The 19,858-nt window shown below is 45.8% G+C and overlaps 1 protein-coding gene across 5 annotated transcripts in view; it reads left to right on the forward strand.

Moving 5' to 3' along the window:
* The window catches only part of LOC137538410 (protein cornichon homolog 2), a 325,780-nt gene that overhangs the window by 31,896 nt on the left and 274,026 nt on the right, over positions 1 to 19,858 (forward strand). Inside the window, exon 1 of one of the 5 annotated variants that reach the window (XM_068260580.1) lies at positions 8,897 to 9,059. The exons of the other annotated variants lie outside the window; for them this stretch is intronic. Within the exon in view, the coding sequence (XP_068116681.1) occupies positions 8,925 to 9,059 (135 nt within the window). The 5' untranslated portion in view covers positions 8,897 to 8,924. Of the gene's footprint in view, positions 1 to 8,896; positions 9,060 to 19,858 lie in introns of those variants that run through there. 5 annotated transcript variants of the gene reach the window in all.

The following is a 19,858-nucleotide window of genomic DNA, read 5'->3' on the forward strand; positions in this document are numbered from 1 at the left end:
AGTCCTGGTTTTGGTCCTGTCTTGGCTGACCCTGAGGCTCACAGTTCCTTGACATGCCCAGAGGTTTCTCTTGTGCCGGTGTGCCCAGATGTTCTTTGTGTGCCAGAATGCCCAAGTGTGTCTAAGGTGTTAGCGTGCTCTGATGCTTCCTTAGTGGGAACACGTTCTGATGTTGCCAGTCTGCCTGCATGCCCAGAGATGGTTCTGGTCCCTGAAAGCCCTGATATTGATGTTTGTCCTTGTGGCCCTGACTCGGGAATTGCCCTAGGTTCCATAGGGGTTCTTGATGGTTCTTCATGTGAGCCTAAGGGGCATTCTGACCTATGGGGATCTCTTTGGAGCTTCAAGGTGTTCTGGGAGGTCTCTGAGAAAACTTGTCCTGGTGCCTTGGACTGGTTCAACAGTGGGTTTTGTGTTGGTAAAGACAGTACCGGTGGGCCTTGCAAAGGCTTTGGCGTTTCTGAACGGTTCCTGGAAGGCGGTGGGTATCGCTCAGGGAATTTCGGAGGGCTTTCTTCTGGAAATCATGGTTCTGATGGGTGTCACACTGGGGCTTGTAGTACTGATGGGCATGGTTCTGTAGGTTCTGGTTCTGATGGGTCCAGTCTTGTGGGGACTGATTCTGGAATTCGGTCTTGCCGGGCTGTCCCGGTCATCATGAATTATCAGTCAGACTGTTTTGTTGGGAATTTCAGTTTTGAAAAGCGTCTGGAATCCGCTTTTAAAGGCGGGGGTACTGTAATGATCGCTGCTGCAGCAGCTATTGCTGGAAGTAGTAGTGCTGCAGCTCAGGCAGTTCTGATCTATTTCCATGCAAGCTGCATAGCTTTGTCTGTCTTTCCCTGCTGTCAGCTTGTGACTGATTATCATTCACCTGTGTGGGAATCTGCATGTCTGCTTCCATTGGATGACCTCAGTATAAAGATCTGCTTCCTGCAGGGTTTCCTTGGGTTTTCATAGCTTCAGCTTAAGCCTGCCTTGCTGTCGCTTTAGCCCCCGATCGTGTTTCTTGTTATAAAGATACTTTGCTGGTCTTTGCATCATATATTGGTTCATTGCCAATATATATGCATACCAGCACGTTTATTATTTTCCTTGTATTTGTGTTACGTTGATACATCAGTGTCGCTGATGTATACGTACACGAACTGTTTATATCCTGTGTGCAGTTAGTCAGCTTTCCAGCACGTTTTGGTAGGTTGCGCGTACCGTGACCACCCGTGCTGAGGTAGTTACCCTGCTCCTGGTTCTGTTTGTGGATTGCGTTCATCTCTGCGAAGAGATAACGAATCCTTCTGAATCCTGTTCTGTTACTGTTTGTGGATTGCGTTCATCTCTGCGAAGAGATAACGAATCCTTCTGAATCCTGTTCTGTTACCGTTTGTGGATTGCGTTCATCTCTGCGAAGAGATAGCGAATCCTTCTGAGTCCTGTTCCCTGTGTTACTCCATTCCTAGTCAGCGTTCCTGCTTATGTCATATATCGGTTCATTGCCGATATATACATATGTTAGTCAGACGTTACAAATAGTTTCATTGATAGCTGTAATTGTAATACGCTAGGAAAACATACTTATTGTATATTTATCTGTGTTACGTTCATCTATCTTAATCCTGCTATTTTCTGACTATCCTGTCCTGTCTTTGTGAGGCACGCCATCGCCGCATCGCATTGGCTGCCTCATTCCAGTCTGTCTGGTTTTGGACGCTTGCTGTCGCTAAGTAGCCGCTAGCTAGCAAGCGTTCATTCTGTCTACCTGTCCTGATCTCCTCAGTTCTGGTTTATGCGCTCAGCGCTACTTTGCGCTGAGACGTTATAACGAAAGCATTGTTTGTGGCTGTCAGATCTGCACCGGCTCTGTGCGCCACAATCTCCTATTGGAGTCAGTCCTCCCCTCCACTATACTAGGGATAGCCTGTTTCCTTGTGCTAGTGTGTGTACCTCCTCCACGCCAGCTCATGCGTTGCATGCTGAGTGTGGAGAATACACCACCAAGCCTTACAAGGGTCTGAGGCTTTATGGTAAACTGCAACAAAGGGAACAGGAATCGGTGGGTGAGTGCGCATACGTCACATTGGGCAGCACAGTGGCATAGTGGTTAGCGCTCTTGTCTTGCAGCGCTGGGTCCCCAGTCCGAATCCCAGCCAGGTCAACATCTGCAAAGAGTTTGTATGTTCTCCCCATGTCTGCGTGGGTTTCCTCCGGGCACTCCGGTTTCCTCCCACATCCCAAAAACATACAGATAAGTAAAGTGGAATATAACCCAGCCTTTCATCTTTGCTCTAAAACATTATTTACAGCATATTATATGCAACCAGCATTTTTTTTTTACTAGACCAGCATTCGAAGGGTTACACACAGAGGTTGAAAGTTGAGTACAGTGAATTGCAGACGCATCCGAACTTTACATAATGTTATCTTGTGTTTACTTAAATGTATCAAGTGAGGAATGTGACACATTCTCTGACTGTGCAGGAGCTGCTGGAGACAGAGAGACCTTGAAAGCATGTACATAAATCTTGTAACAGAAGTTCCAGTATGTTAGTAGTCCCTTAGTATGTTTACCATGTTTGAAGAACTTAGATTACAATATGCCCTGTGATGAAGCTACATCACGGTGCCATCTAATCATGACATGGCATGTTCCTAAAAGTGGCCCAGCACAGTGGCATAGTGGTTAGCGCTCTCGCCTTGCAGCGATGGGTCCCCGATTCGAATCCCAGCCAGGTAAACATCTGCAAGGAGTTTGTATGTTCTCCCTGTGTCTACGTGGGTTTCCTCCGGGCACTCTGGTTTCCTCCCACACCCCAAGACATACAGATGCGTTAATTGGCTTCCCCCTAAATAGGCCCTAGACTATGATACATACACTACATGATACATACATAGACGTATGACTATGGTAGGGATTAGATTGTGAGCCCCTCTGAGGGACAGTTAGTGACAAGAGTAGACAATATACTCCTTACAGTGCTGCGTAATTTGTTGGCGCTATATAATTAAATCTGATTTTATTTCTTTTTTATAGGGGAATGGTGCTGGTCTCAATAGCAGAATTGTCAGTGGAGATAAATGTTCAGATTTCCAGGAGAGACAGGCAAAAATGGTGCCAGAAATTTGGGTGCGCCATGCGCCACCATAGGCCGTAATGTGAATTACGGCTATAGCGGCCCTCAGACAGTAATTTAGGCACCGTCAAAACCGTCACCGTCAAGACGGAACCCAAATTACTATAAAAACTTCGTAATTCGGCCACCGGCAATAGCTGGCAGCCTAATTACATCTTACCCCGAGTCCATGGCAGAGTGGAGGGGAAGTAGTAATTAACACTGCCGGGACGTTTGCAGGAGCAGGGTGAGCCATTTTTTTCTCAGCTTTGCCCTGCGCCCAAATCTCCAGGTGTCTTAATTACATGCATGCTTTTCCAAGGCCCTGAAATGTTTGTCTATGGGGTCCAGAAACTCATATGTCCCTTTGGCAAAAGTTGGTCATTTTTCGAAAAGTTGCCAGTTCGCTATTGTCATATTCATCCTTTGAGCTCTATCAGAGATATGTGTGTGTATATATACAGTGGGTTGCAAAAGTATTCGGCCCCCTTGAAGTTTTCCACATTTTGTCTTATTACTGCCACAAACATGAATCAATTTTATTGGAATTCCACATGAAAGACCAACACAAAGTGGTGTACACATGAAAAGTGGAACGAAAATCATACATGATTCCAAACATTTTTTACAAATAAATAACTGCAAAGTGGTGTGTGCATAACTATTCGGCCCCCTTTGATCTGAGTGCAGTCAGCTGCCTATAGACATTGCCTGATGAGTGCTAATGACTAAATAGAGTGCACCTGTGTGTAATCTAATGTCAGTACAAATACAGCTGCTCTGTGAGGGCCTCAGAGGTTGTCTAAGAGAATATTGGGAGCAACAAAACCGTGAAGTCCAAAGAACACACAAGACAGGTCAGGGATCAAGTTATTGAGAAATTTATAACAGGCTTAGGCTACAAAAAGATTTCTAAAGCCTTGAACATCCCACGGAGCATTGTTCAAGCAATCATTCAGAAATGGAAGGAGTATGGCACAACTGTAAACCTACCAAGACAAGGCCATCCACCTAAACTCACATGCCGAATAAGGAGAGCACTGATCAGAAATGCAGTCAAGAGGCCCATGGTGACTCTGGGCGAGCTGCAGAGATCTACAGCTCAGGTGGGAGACTCTGTCCATAGGACAACTATTAGTCATGCACTGTACAAACTTGGTCTTTATGGAAGAGTGGCAAGAAGAAAGGCATTGTTAACAGAAAGCATAAGAAGTCCCGTTTGCAGTTTGCCACAAGCCATGTGGGGGACAGAGCAACCATGTGGAAGAAGGTGCTCTGATCAGATGAGACCAAAATGGAACTTTTTGGCCAAAATGCAAAACGCTATGTGTGGCTGAAAACTAACACTGCACATCACTCTGAACACACCATCCCCAAATATGGTGGTGGCACCATATGGGGGGCTGCCACCCCCCATGCATCTCTTCAGCAGGGACAGGGAAGCTGGTCAGAGTTGATGGGAAGATGGATGGAGCCAAATACAGGGCAAACTTGGAAGACAACCTCTTGGAGACTGCAAAAGGCTGGGGCGGAGGTTCACCTTCCAACAGGACAATGACCCTAAACATAAAGCCAGGGCAACAATGGAATGGTTTAAAACAAAACATATCTATGTGTTAGAATGGCCCAGTCAAAGTCCAGATCTAAATCCAATCGAGAATCTGTGGCAAGATCTGAAAACTGATGTTCACAAACACTGTCCATCTAATCTGACTGAGCTGGAGCTGTTTTGCAAAGAAGAATGGGCAAGGATTTCAGTCTCTAGATGTGCAAAGCTGGTAGAGATATACCCTAAAAGACTGGCAGCTGTAATTGCAGCAAAAGGTGGTTCTACAAAGTATTGATTCAGGGGGCCGAATAATTACGCTCACCCCACTTTGCAGTTATTTATTTGTAAAAAATGTTTGGAATGATGTATGATTTTCAATCCACTTCTCACATGTACACCACTTTGTATTGGTCTTTCACGTGGAATTCCAATAAAATTGATTCATGTCTGTGGCAGTAATGTGACAAAATGTGGAAAACTTCAAGGGGGCCGAATACTTTTGTAACCCACTGTATTAAATATTCTCTTCAATTTCATCAAACGTTAATACGCTTTCCTGTCTATGTATGTTGTGGAAATAGACACTATAGCAAGCTCTTTGCGAGGCAGATGAGGTGATTGAGTACCTATTAAGGCCACTTGCAATCTACATGCAATTTCGATTAGCGATTTTGAATCGGTACTGCATGCTGCATTTTTTGTGTTTTTCGTTTTGATTGCATCCAGGGAAAATAGGAATTTCAAATCGGAATCGCAAATTGGATTTGCAGTGTGCAGGGGGCCTAAACTTTCAATTGGGCAGGTTTGGAGATACACTGCCCAGACCGCTTGACATGGGGCTATTGGGAATGTTGTACACCAAGCCTTGTTCTGCTGACCTATCTGCCAATAAGCATAGTCTCAGTCATCCGCCATTTCTGGCAAATCAACGCTGCCTGCACACTGAATAGATGTGAAATTACAAATAGGCTTATATGATATTTAATAAGTGTTTTATCAATTTTTTTTTTTTTATGAAAGCTTAACTTTCCTTCAAGTATATTTCCTTGCGCCTGCTAACATGTCAAATGTGTGCTCATAGCTTGCGATACAGAAGGAGCAGATTAGTTCTGGAGCTTGTTATGCGTGTGGTATTTTCTGATGGTTACTTGATGACATTTTGGTGTGCACCATATTTATAGATTGTAATGTCTTTTACTATCATCGGTCAGTAATCATTTTACTTCTTCAACATTCAAACATAGCTGTAGACCTGTGAGACGGTTCTGTTCCCAGTGTTATATTTCTTTGAATAAACAGAAAATCAGACAAAAAAATACAGCTTTGAGGCTGCTGTGATTGAAGTGCCTGGGAATGCAGTTGCCATGGAAACTTGCATGCTGATTGGCTGAGTAGCTCTCAGTAGAGTACTTCACCTCTCTTTGCTGTGATTGACAGTTAGTCAATGACTAACTGGGGTTTTCCACAATACAGCTAATAATCAGGCTTATGTATGTATTGTGTGAAAGAAGAACAATTTGTAGCCCTCCCAGCAACCAATCGGCTTCCGTCTTTCGATTGCCACTAGCTGAGTGAAAATGAGCGGTTGCCAGCTTTGGGTAAATACATTTATTTTAGACACTGAATCGCCAAGTGGTTTAAGAAACCGATGGACAGCGTCATGGGGATCCAATGGCTTTGCCGGCTAGAAGCTGGGATCAAAGGATACTTTGTGCAAAAATGTACATTTTGTTTTCTTCTTTGCAGGACAATTACCCCACAAATAATATTCACTACTAAATATGCATTTCAGGTATTTGAGATTGATCAATCAGAGGAAAGGATTTTCCCAGGTAAATGACAGACCTTTGCATCTCCACCGTTGTGCATTCCACATCATTAATAAGCATTGCGTTTTTATGAGAGGATAATGTAGCAAAATACTCACTCTTGTTTTTATGGCTCAGCTAAAAGGACCGTACCAATGCTTTCTTCTTCAAGCACATTGTGAAACGTGAAATTGTTCTGACAGACCAGAGATCTGATTTCACACCATCTGTGCTACAGCCGTCTCTCACATACCACCTCTATCAAAGTGCACCTGCTAAAAAAAGTGTATGGGGCATTCCCTGGTGGTCCCCTCTGCCCTAGAAAGCATACCCTAATTGTCTAGTAGCCCACCCCTATGTACGTGTTGTTCGGCCACCGATGAGTTGGGTGCAGGGCGAGCCCAATGACACCCTGCTGCCGCTAAACTCCACAGCGGGGCGAAATACTAGTCCGCCTCTGAGTCGTAGCAACTCGGAGGGAGATGTAATTCTGGGTCTGGCGATTGCCGGATCCCCAAATTACTCTTGTGCGTGGTGCACTAGTGCTATGATGGCACCCAGCTTCAGCGTTGAGCAGTGCACCAATGTTACCTGCTTTGCCCCGCCCCCCTCCCTCCCCTATACATTTCATTTCCCTAGCAGCAGTGCCCCCCTCCCCCCCGTCCCCTAATGTAGTGGCTGGATGGTGTACTGGTTAAGGGCTCTGCCTCTGACATGGGAGACCTGGGTTCGAATCTCGGCTCTGCCTGTTCAGTAAGCCAGTAATTCAGTAAGGAGTTCATTGGGCAAGACTCCCTTACACTGCTACTGCCTACTGAGTGCGCTCTAGTGGCTGCCTCGCAAGCGCTTTGAGTCCGACAGGAGAAAGGCGCTATACAAATACTGCCATTATTATTATTATTATTATATATTTCCTACGTGTGTGTCTAGTGGCAATGTCCTCTCCCTCCTTCCCTATACATTTTCCTATTGGCAGTGGCCCCCTCCCTCCCCTATAAATTTCCTACATGTCTAGTGGCAGTAATCCCTCTTCCTCCCTTATACATTTCCCAGGTGTCTATTGGTGATGGCCCCCCTTTCACCCCTATACATTTCCCAGGTGTTTAGTGACAGTGGCCCGCTCCCTCCTCTGTACATTTCCCTAGTGGCAGTGGCACCCTCGCCTCCTATACATTTCCCTGGTTCTATTGGCACAGACTTTCTTCGCACCCTCCATCTCCTTGGGCCCCCTCCTGTCACTATGCTGCCCCCTCTGCTCCCACCTTCCACATCTGCAGCTGGTGGGTGTAGACAGACAGGGATTACAGATCACCTCCTCCGGGCTCCAGGCACTAGAGGTCCAAGTCCCTTTTGTCTCCTCTGCAGTGCTGCTCACACTCTAGCTCCTGATCTTGACTTGAGAATAAAGAAAAGGAAAGAGCAACTGTGTAGAGGAGACAGAAAGGACTTGGACCTCTAGTGCCTGGAGCCCGGAGGAGGTGAGTTGTAATCCCTGTCTGTCTACACCGCTGTGCCACCCTGCAGATGGGAAAGGTGGAGTGCAAAGGGGAGCACAGTGAGAAGGGGGGGGGGTCCTCAGGAGAGGGAGGGAGGAAAGAAGTTGGGGCCCCTCCCTGTGTCCTCACAGCTCTGTTTCCAGAGGCTATAGCATATCCAGCCTCTGCCTCGGCCTGGCACATAGACTTCTACAAAGAATGCCTGATCAACAAAATATTTGAGCATTGATTGAAAATCCAATGTCTAATCTATTTAAACTATTGAAAAGTGTATGCTAGCTTTAATAATTATAGAGTTCAAGTAATTGTTCCTAAGATTATGCTTTAGTTGGTGGAAGGGGACATGAACTGCCCCACTAATACTACTTAGGAAAGTAAGATAGGACCAGCCTGACTAAACTCAGTTGTCCACTCCGACCCTACTCTTACTGACCTAGCTGCACTCATAGCCCCTTCCTTGTTTTGCCCCACTTGTCCTCCAGGTCAGATGCATGCACAGGTGTAATGGTCATTCATCTGGTACCTCCGGCTGTTCCTGCACCTCCACCCCGCCCTGTGTACCGATCCTGAGAGTGGGGGAATGCAATGAGTAAGCAATGAAGGCAGGCTACATACATCATCAGAGTGGAGGAAAACTTCAGGAGACGCTGTTTGAAGATCGCAATCTAGAGAAAAACATGATTTTGTATATGGTTTTACATGTAAACATGCCCCACTTTGCCCTCCAGCACCACATTATGGAAATGGACATGCATGATCAATGCGTGCTCCGTTCCACTTTAAAGATGTGAATATTTTTGGTTGACTATATGTGACCACATCTTAACTAGTGGAGACAGTTTTGGGAGAATGTTTCACTCATCTCAAGTTCCCGAACACCAGCTGTCTTCCTGTGTTCAAACCTGACAACAGACTCTACTGCAAGGCAAAGTTGCTGGCTTCTATAGCTCCGAGGTCTACATGTATGCCACCCAATGCTACTCTATGGGAAGGTTTGAAGTGTGGTCAGAGTTCCAAAGTATCAGACAGCCGCTGTGTAGGGCAGGATCGTGCACACCCACAACACTACAGAAACTTGCTCTTCTGGAATGTAAGATCGGTAGGTCAGTGCTGAATTTGTACCACTAGCCCTGCAGTGCATTTTTGCCTTTAGACTGTTTATGAAAGAAAACCCACCATGTTTTGCAATTAAAGTGTTAATTGCCCATCTGCCATGCTCATCTGCCTCTTATCCCTTTAGCAGCCAATGTATTTAGATTAGAGGCTTGCAAGTGCTCCAGGCCAATTTATTTTAGCACGTTTTTATTTCTTCTTTGTTACATTTCCTTGCTTCTAGTTAGTATTGCTGTAATGTGTACAGTGTTCTCCCCAGGCTCTTTTTGCCGGGTGCACCACCCGGCTAGTTTTGGTGAGCACCCGGCTGTTATCAGCTCACCTCTTCCTATGCTGTGAGCCGAGTTGTGCACAGAAGCACCGGCCCTGCATTCTCTCATCTTGCCCCACCCGCCTACTTTTTCATGCCACCCGGCTGGAAATAATTTCTGGGGAAAACACTGGTGTATTTATGGCCACTTGTCACTAAGGGCAGTGTGAGACAATAACAGAGGACCTCTGCTTTCAGTTTCTATATTTTCTGTTAGTAGAGAGAAATCAAAGCATTCCAAGAATTTACATCACAACGAGTTCTGTTGACTCAGGTCAAAAGCGGTGCACTTATCTCAAACAAATTAACTCTATTGAAGCTGCTAATGCGTTAATAAATATCGGAGTCACTGACCCAGATCAAGTAAGCAGATCAGGTGTCTGGCTCTAATCAGACTTCACTTCATGACAACCAGCCAACCGGTATTTTCTTAAAAAAGGGACATAGATGGTAGCCTGTATATGCCTCTCACTGTAGGTTTGCTTTAATTGATGTCTTTGGATCAGGCAGCTGCTACACTGGAGACCTGCAGAGGGTTTCCTGTCCGTATGATTATCATTATTTGCCAATCACAGAGGTCACAGAGAATAGATTTCCCTGCAACGTTCAGTCTGGAGAATGGATTGGGAACCAGTATGATTGGTTTTAGATAATTATGCACTAATGGTGTTGATTTAACAGCTTTTCGTGCTTTTAATTTCACATGAACTGAGGAACCTGGGAGCAGCACTTGGGAAGGGGTAGCTGAGCCAGAAACATTGAGCTTTGTGTTATTAACCTTAGCAATGTAATACGTTAGGACATTATCACGAAACCTGTTGAGCAGACGGCTGCATCATGTATAGAGGAATCTGGAAGCAGCCCACCGGTGACTCCCTGCTGTTTGCCTGGCCACGATGTGGATTCTCTGCCTTTAAAGCTACATAGCCACCTTGTATAATTATCATTTTGTATTTACAGAGTGTTGCTATATTTTGCAGCACTTTGCAGAGGCAAGTCACTGACAGTTACTCAGAGGATCTCACAGTCTAATATCTATCATAATCATAGTCTAGTGTCTCTATTCTAGTCATGGTCAATCCAGTGCTATACATAACAGTTCTTCTGCAGTCACTGCAGTATAAAAGTGGTGGCCATACTGTACATCAGGCGACTTGGTGGCCGATCGACCATCCGATTAGACTATAATAACCGAATTGGATGAAAACTGTGGCTGCCAAGTGCATGCCCGATCGACTATGCGACCAATTTAGTGCAGAAATTGGTCGCATTAAGTGGTCGGACGTGCTGCAAGATGTAGGCCTGATTTGCTCGATCGGGTGCATGGCGGTCATGGCAAGCGATATATCTGGGCAAGTGACGAAACACCCAATGCTGTCCCCCCTAATGTGCAATGTGCCCCTCCGGTGCCCATTGCACTATACATTACCTGTCGGTGGCTGCTGCTTGTCCTCCGCTGGCTCCAGGCACTGTCCTTTGTTCATACACGTGCCCCATGTAGTTGCTGGGGTAACGGGTGACATCACACATGGACCCACGTGTATGCCGGCAACCACCTGAAGCTCGTGTATGGAGCAAGGAGTGCACTCTGAGACAGCGGCGGACAATCAGCGGATGCGGCCAGGGAATGTACAGTATAGTGCAATGGGCTCCGGAGGGGCCCATTACACATTAAGTGACAGCCTAAGGCTTGCGATGTGGCATCACAAGGCCGATTCTGGATCGATTTTAGCATGAAATTGATTGGGAATCGGCCTGCGGTGTACGGGCAGCCGACAGATCTCTCTCTAACCAGATTCGAAAAGAGAGAAATTTGTCTCTTGGTCGAATCTGCCCATACATGGCTAGGTGTATGGCTAGCTTAATTCTCTTTGACAATCAATTAAGAGACCATAAAACTTGTATTTGGTTCAGACAAACAGCCCACAGCTTCTTCGGGAACTGGGTCCCGTCGCTGACGTCAGTCATGGCCAGCTACAGAGGAGAAGTGCGCCCTCTATGTATCTCCAGCGGCTGCTGCAGAGATACGCAAACAGCGCACTTCACTTACAATACACTGGCTCAGACGAGCGGAAGTGCGAGGACCTGGTTCCCGAAACTGCAGGCAGTGGAGGGAGCGACCGGAGCGGATGGGGCTGGAGGAAGCCCCAGGTATGTATAAAATATTTTAAATTTGTAAGCTCTGGTACATTGTAAGCAGGGGAGGAGAACACTCTATTAATGGTTACAACTAATCAAAGCACATATAGAGGCGATCATTACCGGCTTAGCATTCATAAAGGGCTAATAAAGCGGTTGAGGAGGGCCCCTGGCGGGCCCCTCTGGTCCAGGTGCCCTTGTCCGGTCGCTACCTCTGCATCCTCTATTGCTAGACCACTGACTGGGACACCATATTCCAACTGCAATAAGACAAGCAAACAATCAATCCTGAAGTCTTATGACAAAGCTATAGATGGAGATTTACAGTACTGAGTTCAGCCCTGCTTTAAATTTAGCCTTGCGCTCTGTGAGCCAATCATTTTGATCACAGGGAAAGTTTGTTGGACTTTCTCTCTGCCTGCAGCACAGAGTCTCCTTCTCTCTCCTTGTACAGCAGCTTCAGCTGCACAGAATGAGATCAGCAACATAAAGAGAAACAGAGGAAAAGGAGTTATGTTTGGAATAAAAAAAAATAAAAAATAGTGCGGCTATAGCCTGGCAAATAAAATGACTGGGGACAGGTGGTTAGATTATGAAGTCATTAAAGTGTGTTTTATGCAAATGTCAAAGAAAAAGCGGGTTGGCACTACTGTGAGAGCGGGTGCTCTGCAGTGGTCTTTCACTGATCCCTCTTCCAGCTGAGCGTGCTCTGGTGGCAGGGTATATATAGTGGCAAGAAGACAGAACATAGAGAAACCGGCACTGCTGAAAGCTGTGTTTTAATGAAGCATTAGGTTGTAGTACAAAAAACATGCAGTGTGGCAAGTCGCAGTGTTGCAGTCATACAATTGTATAAGCATTCAGGAGGGATACCTTGTGGTGTGGTGGGTGCCGGGTGGTTCTAAGCCTGACGGCCGTTTCGCGCACGTCTGCGCATCTACGGAGGCTACCGTAGATGCGCAGACGTGCGCGAAACGGCCGTATGACTGCAACACTGCGATTTGCCACACTGCATGTTTTTTGTACTACAACCTAATGCTTCATTAAAACACAGCTTTCAGCAGTGCCGGTTTCTCTATGTTCTGTCTTCTTGCCACTACACAAAGTGTGTTTTATGCATGGGAAGAGCCTGGTGCTTGCATGTGGCTCTAGGGATTAAGACAATGAAAGTATGAAATGAAAGTTAAGTATAGGTAACAGTTTTAAGAGTTTAAAAAGGAACTGTGACCAAGGATTGAACTTCATCCCAATCAGTAGCTGATGCTCCTTTTCCTATGAGTAATCTTTACCTTTTCTCGAATAGATCATCAGGGACGTCTGTATGGCTGATATTGGGGTGAAACCCCTCCCACAGTGTGATGTCAGCACCTAGGTCCTGACATCACACTGTGGGAGCTTTGTCGCTTTGTGGAAAATGACGTCTGTTTCCAACTGCCAAGCAACCAGTATATGGCGAATATCAATCATTTCTTGATCTCTCTCTCTTGATTTCTTCTTTTTAACGTCACACTTTGCAATGTATTGATTTATTTTCTTCCCTTTTTCGCTCTTTTTTTTCTTCCCCTTAAATCTCTTCTTTTACGGTTGGATGTCCTATAGGATGGTTTGTGATGGGGCATATAGTAGGGGAAGGAAAGGGTTAGAAGGTTGGGGTCAGGCATCAGGAAGGCAATAGCGTTAGGGGGAGGTTATGGTTAGTTATAAGGAATGAGTTAATGTTGCCAGGAGGTTAAAGGTAGGTGTCAGGAAGCAGAATTAGTAATAAGAGTTAGAGTGAGGCAAGAGACCGGATAGTAGTAGTACTGAAACCTGGACTCTAACCGTGTCATTCTGATACAGCATGATTGTATTGCAATGATATTCCTAATACGCCATGGATGTGCAGAATCGATGCAAGCTCTTGTGTTCATTGGCCCAGTCGTGTTTATAACTTCTACAACCCCTACTGGTACTCCATTGCTTGAATCGTCAAAGGGGAGGGGCTTCCTCCTGACACTGGATGTCTTCCTTATGGCACCAGTATTAATTTGCATGTACTTTACCTGAGTATAACTCTAAAACAAAAAGTAATTTTGTCATGCAATTTTTACTGACAGAAACCTCTGATAATATCATTTTAAGCTGATTATCATTTTGGGTTATTGTCTGGAAACGAAGGAAGTCCTATTTTAGTGAAATTGTTTTAGAGAGTCTTAAAAAATACAAAAAGATGCATTATTTATGTTTTTCCCCATTGCAGTTATAATTACATGCAGAAATTGGAACCTCACAGATCCTGAAAAAAATGATTATTCTGGTTTGCAGAACAGCTGGAAAGTTATTGATGAGTAAATTGCAGCGTTCCAGAAATGGAAAATACAGTGACGCCCAGCAAGGCTTTGTGCGTGCTGTGGTGGTGAAGGGGTTAACATAGCAACAATATTATGAAGTATCTGGTTTTCCTAGCAACCGGGAAAATCCTCTCCCCGTGATGCTGGATTGGTTCCTGCATTTCTGTGCTGGCTGCACTTGAATCATTAAATTTTCTGCTTTCATTAATTCTGTTCTGCTTATCCAAGGAGGAGGACACACATTTGGAGAAACAGAAATGTTCTCAAACCGGGTGCTGCAAAACTCCAATCCATATAGGACTGAAAAAAACAAAATAGGACATCCCGTTCTCTAACTGTCATCCCCAGAACAACACTGCTTCTCCAAATGCCAATGTGTGTAAGAAAGGAAACATATATTATGTACACACCCATGTACATGTATAAAATCGTGTCTCAAAAGACTCCATGACGCGCTACCTTTTACCCAAATAGATCCTGTATCATGACTGCAATGTGTGCTAAGTGTTACCAAAACTGACAGCTCAAATAGTACTTTCTGCAACCATGGCAACTGCGTTCTCCTTGCAGTACATACTGTCACACTTTACTGCGTGTGTAATTATCTGCATCAATAAGAGACAGGGTCGTCATTATTCCTTTTAAACACCTGCACCACTCAATCGACTGGAGCAAATTTTGACACTCCTTTTGGCCAGATTCTATTAGAAACACTGTGGAATGCCTGTGTTACATAGGTAAGCTGAATAGGTGTTTTTGTTAAAGGACAACTGAAGCGAGAGGGATATGGAGGCTGCCATATTTATTTCCTTTTAAACAATACCAGTTGATATCACCAGACAAACAATAGGGGTTTTCTTGGAAACAAATGTTCTCTTATTTATTCTTTATTCATGAAGTCTTCAAATTGAGGACATGTTGTATGGATACAAATTCAGAGTTCCAAATCACACACAAGACTGCCTGACACGTGTTTCACGGCCAAAAGCCGCTTCCGCAGAGGCACACTGTATACAAACATCTGTTAAAAACATACAATATGTATGAGGCAGGTTTTTTTATAATACACGGGTACTGTATATTCTGGCATATAAGACTACTTTTTCACCGTTGAAAATATTCTGAAAAGTCAGGGGTCGTCTTATACGCCGGGTGTCATTGATGCCGGGTGATATGCCCTATCCTGTTACCGCCTCTCAGATCTCGCTGCTGAGGATTGTAGTGAAGCGTTGCAGGCACTCATGTGCGAGATCTGAGAGGCAGAGAAGGAGGTAAATAGGATATAAGGGCAGGCCAGATGGGTGAAAGGGGCGTGTTTTATGGGCTCAGCGCCATCTATTCTTCCATACCGCTCTGATAAACAGGTAGACAAGGAGAGCCAACCAATCCACTTAGGGAGAGTTGACCAATCTCACCAGTCAATCGCCTATATACTGTTATATACTGGGTACCACATACAATACAGCATCAGTATCTGTTCATACATAGCACAAGTATATGATGTTTTTAAAATTTTTATGTGATGTACGTTGGAAGAGGGGTAGTCTTATACGGCGAGTATATCCCAAACTCTGTATTTTAACTGGAAAAGTTGGGGGGTCGTCTTATAGGCCCAGTCGTCTTATACGCCGGAATATACGTTAGCTTTTACCCTTCATGCATGTAATCCTATTCTACCATGTTGGTACTTGATTACATTCACCGTATTGGTGTTATCTAAATATTGGTTGTGGATGTTTTTTTCTCATCTTTTGCACTGACTGGGAATATTTGCCATTAGGATTTGGTGCTTTTATTTTGCATGTATACTATTTTCCACTCTATATAGAGTCACATATGTGGTATGATCTGTCTACAGTGCTATGATGTATGTTGCCTGTGTGGGCTTGATAAACTCTGTCCATTATTGGACTGATACTGGTACACTGAGAGATCCTTATCTATACAGTATAGAGGGGAGTTTCTTATTACGGTTGTGGTATACACGTTGGATACTATCTATTGATAGGGGGTTTCAGTGTAGTGTACTTATTTGGATATACATATGCACAGTGGTGATGCTATAGCATTTAAGATTAACTCTGTCACATACGGTTTAGCTGCCTACTTTCAGGTAAAGGCAGTGGTTTCTATTTATGGAGCACAGGGTGTATTTGGCTCTTAATAGGATCATGCATGGAGTGCTACATATGGTATGCCTGTTTACAGTACCTTTTGTTTACTATTATACTATCTGCGGTTTTTTAGATTGCAGTGTCTTTTGACTCTGGCCCATTGGGTAAGATAAATATTAATTTTCATCTCTTTTGGCCCTTTACCCTGATCTACGCATTGGTCGCTAATGGTATGTACCTGACTCATACAGTACATATTGTATGTTTTTAACAGATGTTTGTACAGTGTGCCTCTGAGGAAGCGGCTTTTGGCCGTGAAACAGGTGTCAGGCAGTCTTATGTGTGATTTGGAACTGTGAATTTGTATCCATACGACATGTCCACTATTTGAAGACTTTATGAAAGAAGAATAAATAAGAGAACATTTGTTTCCAAGAAAACCCCTATTTTTTGTCTGTTGATATCGATTGTTGTAATATTAAGGGGTGGAACAATACTATTTCATTGTTGAAACACTACCAGTTGCCTGGTTGCCCTGCTGATCTATTTGGCAGCATTCGTATCTGAACAACACCAGAAACAAGCATGCAGCTAATTGTCATGATCGCTGCTGCAGCAGGTATTGCTGGAAGTAGTAGTGCTGCAGCTCAGGCAGTTCTGATCTCTTTCCATGCAAGCTGCATAGCTTTGTCTGCCTTTCCCTGCTGTCAGCTTGTGAATGATTATCATTCACCTGTGTGGGAATCTGCATGTCTGCTCCCATTGGATGACCTCAGTATAAAGATCTGCTTCCTGCAGGACTCCTCGGGTTTTCATAGCTTCAGTTTAAGCCTGTCTTGCTGTTGCTTCAGCCCCCGATCGTGTTTCTTGTTCTAAAGATACTTTGCTGGTCTTTGCATCATATATTGGTTCATTGCCAATATATATGCATACCAGCACGTTTATTATTTTCCTTGTATTCGTGTTACGTTGATACATCAGTGTCGCTGATGTATACGTACACGAACTGTTTATATCCTGTGTGCAGTTAGTCAGCTTTCCAGCACGTTTTGGTAGGTTGCGCGTATCGTGATCACCCGTGCTGAGTTAGTTACCCTGCTCCTGGTTCTGTTTGTGGATTGCGTTCATCTCTGCGAAGAGATAACGAATCCTTCTGAATCCTGTTCTGTTACCGTTTGTGGATTGCGTTCATCTCTGCAAAGAGATAACGAATCCTTCTGAATCCTGTTCTGTTACCGTTTGTGGATTGCATTCATCTCTGCGAAGAGATAGCGAATCCTTCTGAGTCCTGTTCCCTGTATTACTCCTGTCCTAGTCAGAGTTCCTGCTTATGTCATATATCGGTTCATTGCCGATATATACATATGTTAGTCAGACGTTACAAATAGTTTCATTGATAGCTGTAATTGTAATACGCTAGGAAAACATACTTATTGTATTTTTGTCTGTGTTACGTTCATCTATCTTGATCCTGCTATTTCCTGACTATCCTGTCCTGTCTTTGTGAGGCACGCCATCGCTGCAAACGCATTGGCTGCCTCATTCCAGTCTGTCTTGTTGTGGACGCTTGCTGTCACTAAGTAGCGGCTAGCTAGCAAGCGTTCATTCTGTCTACCTGTCCTGATCTCCTCAGTCCTGGTTTATGCGCTCAGCGCTACCTTGCGCTGAGACGTTATCGCAAAAGTATTGTTTGTGGCTGTCGGATCTGCACCGGCTCTGTGCGCCACAATCTCGTATTGGAGTCAGTCCTCTCCTCCACTATACTAGGGATAGCCTGTTTCCTTGTGCTAGTGTGTGTACCTCCTCCACGTCAGCTCATGCGTTGCATGCTGACTGTGGAGAATACACCACCAAGCCTTACATTATGAAAACCCCATTACCAATCCCCATTGTGGGGGGGATTCCCAGAAAGTATGACACTGTTAACCACTTCCCGACCGCCCACTACACAGGGGCGGCGGGGAAGTGGAGCCCTGCAGGACGGCCTCACCCACAGAGGCGGCAGTCCATTTAAGGGCATGGGCGGAGCGATCGCGTCATCCGTGACGCGATCCTCCGCCCGGGATCGAAGCACGGGCATTTTGTCTCCGCTCGCCGGCCACTTAGCAGAGCCGGCGAGCGGAGGAATCCGCAGGATCAGCCAATCCCTGAGTATAAGGCACTTTGTTAGGTAAACAAAGTGCCTTATACGTGCTTCCTCCTCGCCTCGTGGTCTCATTGTTCCAGAGACCACCAGCGAGGAGGAAGCACTTGTAAGTCTCACTGCACGCAGCTTGATTTTGCCCACAGCCTCCCTGATCACCCACCCCAGGCCTCATACCCCCCCTGATCACCCCAGCAGACCCCTGCCCAGCACCCTTGCACCCCTGCAAAACCCCCACCCCCCCCACCTGCCACTAACTAGCGACGCTGCCCCTTAGTTTAGGTCCCTAACTGCCTCCTAGTCACCCCTGATCCCCCCTCCCTACCTTTAGATCACCCCCACACCCCATCCCAGACTACCCCCCTGTATACTGTATACATTTGTATACAGCTACATTACCCTCTGATCCCCCTCTGATCCCCCTCTGATCACCTGTCTATCACCTGTCCATCAGCCCTCAGCACCCCCACCCATCAGAGCAGACCCTAACTGCCCCGCGGGGGTAACCGATCACCTGCCCAGGCCCTCGATTGCCCTCGTACCCCCCTTCTGATTACATCCCCTGCTGTTTGTTTACATCTGTCCTCCCCAGCAATCACTAACTGATCTTTGATCAGTAACCCCCTGTGTCTGCCTCTCATCAGATCAGGACTCAGTCTGCCCCGTGCAGGCTCCTGATCAACCCCCCATCCCCTCAAATCGCCCTCAGACCCCCCCCCCCTAATCACCGTCCAAGTGCATTGTATTTGACTGTGCTGCGCTTGTATTCGATTGTGCTGCGCTTGTATTCAATTGTGGTGTAATTGTATTTGATTGTCCCGTGATCGGCTTCGATTGCCCCGTGATTGTTTGATTGCCTGAGACCCCACTTCCCGCCACACCCAACCCCCCCCTCCCCCCCACCACACCCAACCCCACCCCACCCCCCCCCCCACCACCACCTCCAACCACCACCTTCCGAGTGCATCAGATTTGCTTGTGCTGTGATTGGAGTCGATTGTGCTGTAATTGTATTTGATTGTCCCGTGATCGACTTCGATTGCCCCGTGATTGTTTGATTGCCTGAGACCCCACTTCCCGCCACACCCAATCCCACCCTCCCCCATCACCTTCCGAGTGCATCAGATTTGATTGGGCTGTGATTGGAGTCGATTGTGCTGTAATTGTATTTGATTGTCCCGTGATCGGCTTCGATTGCCCCGTGATTGTTTGATTGCCTGAGACCCCACTTCCCGCCACACCCAATCCCACCCTCCCCCATCACCTTCCGAGTGCATCAGATTTGATTGGGCTGTGATTGGAGTCGATTGTGCTGTAATTGTATTTGATTGTCCCGTGATCGACTTCGATTGCCCCGTGATTGTTTGATTGCCTGAGACCCCACTTCCCGCCACACCCAATCCCACCCTCCCCCATCACCTTCCGAGTGCATCAGATTTGATTGGGCTGTGATTGGAGTCGATTGTGCTGTAATTGTATTTGATTGTCCCGTGATCGGCTTCGATTGCCCCGTGATTGTTTGATTGCCTGAGACCCCACTTCCCGCCACACCCAACCCCACCCTCCCCCCCACCACACCCAACCCCACCCCCCCACCCCCCACCACCTCCAACCACCACCTTCCGAGTGCATCAGATTTGCTTGTGCTGTGATTGGAGTCGATTGTGCTGTAATTGTATTTGATTGTCCCGTGATCGGCTTCGATTGCCCCGTGATTGTTTGATTGCCTGAGACCCCACTTCCCGCCAC

The sequence above is a fragment of the Hyperolius riggenbachi genome, chromosome 11, assembly GCF_040937935.1.
Source record: "Hyperolius riggenbachi isolate aHypRig1 chromosome 11, aHypRig1.pri, whole genome shotgun sequence".
NCBI classification, from domain to species: Eukaryota; Metazoa; Chordata; class Amphibia; order Anura; family Hyperoliidae; genus Hyperolius; species Hyperolius riggenbachi.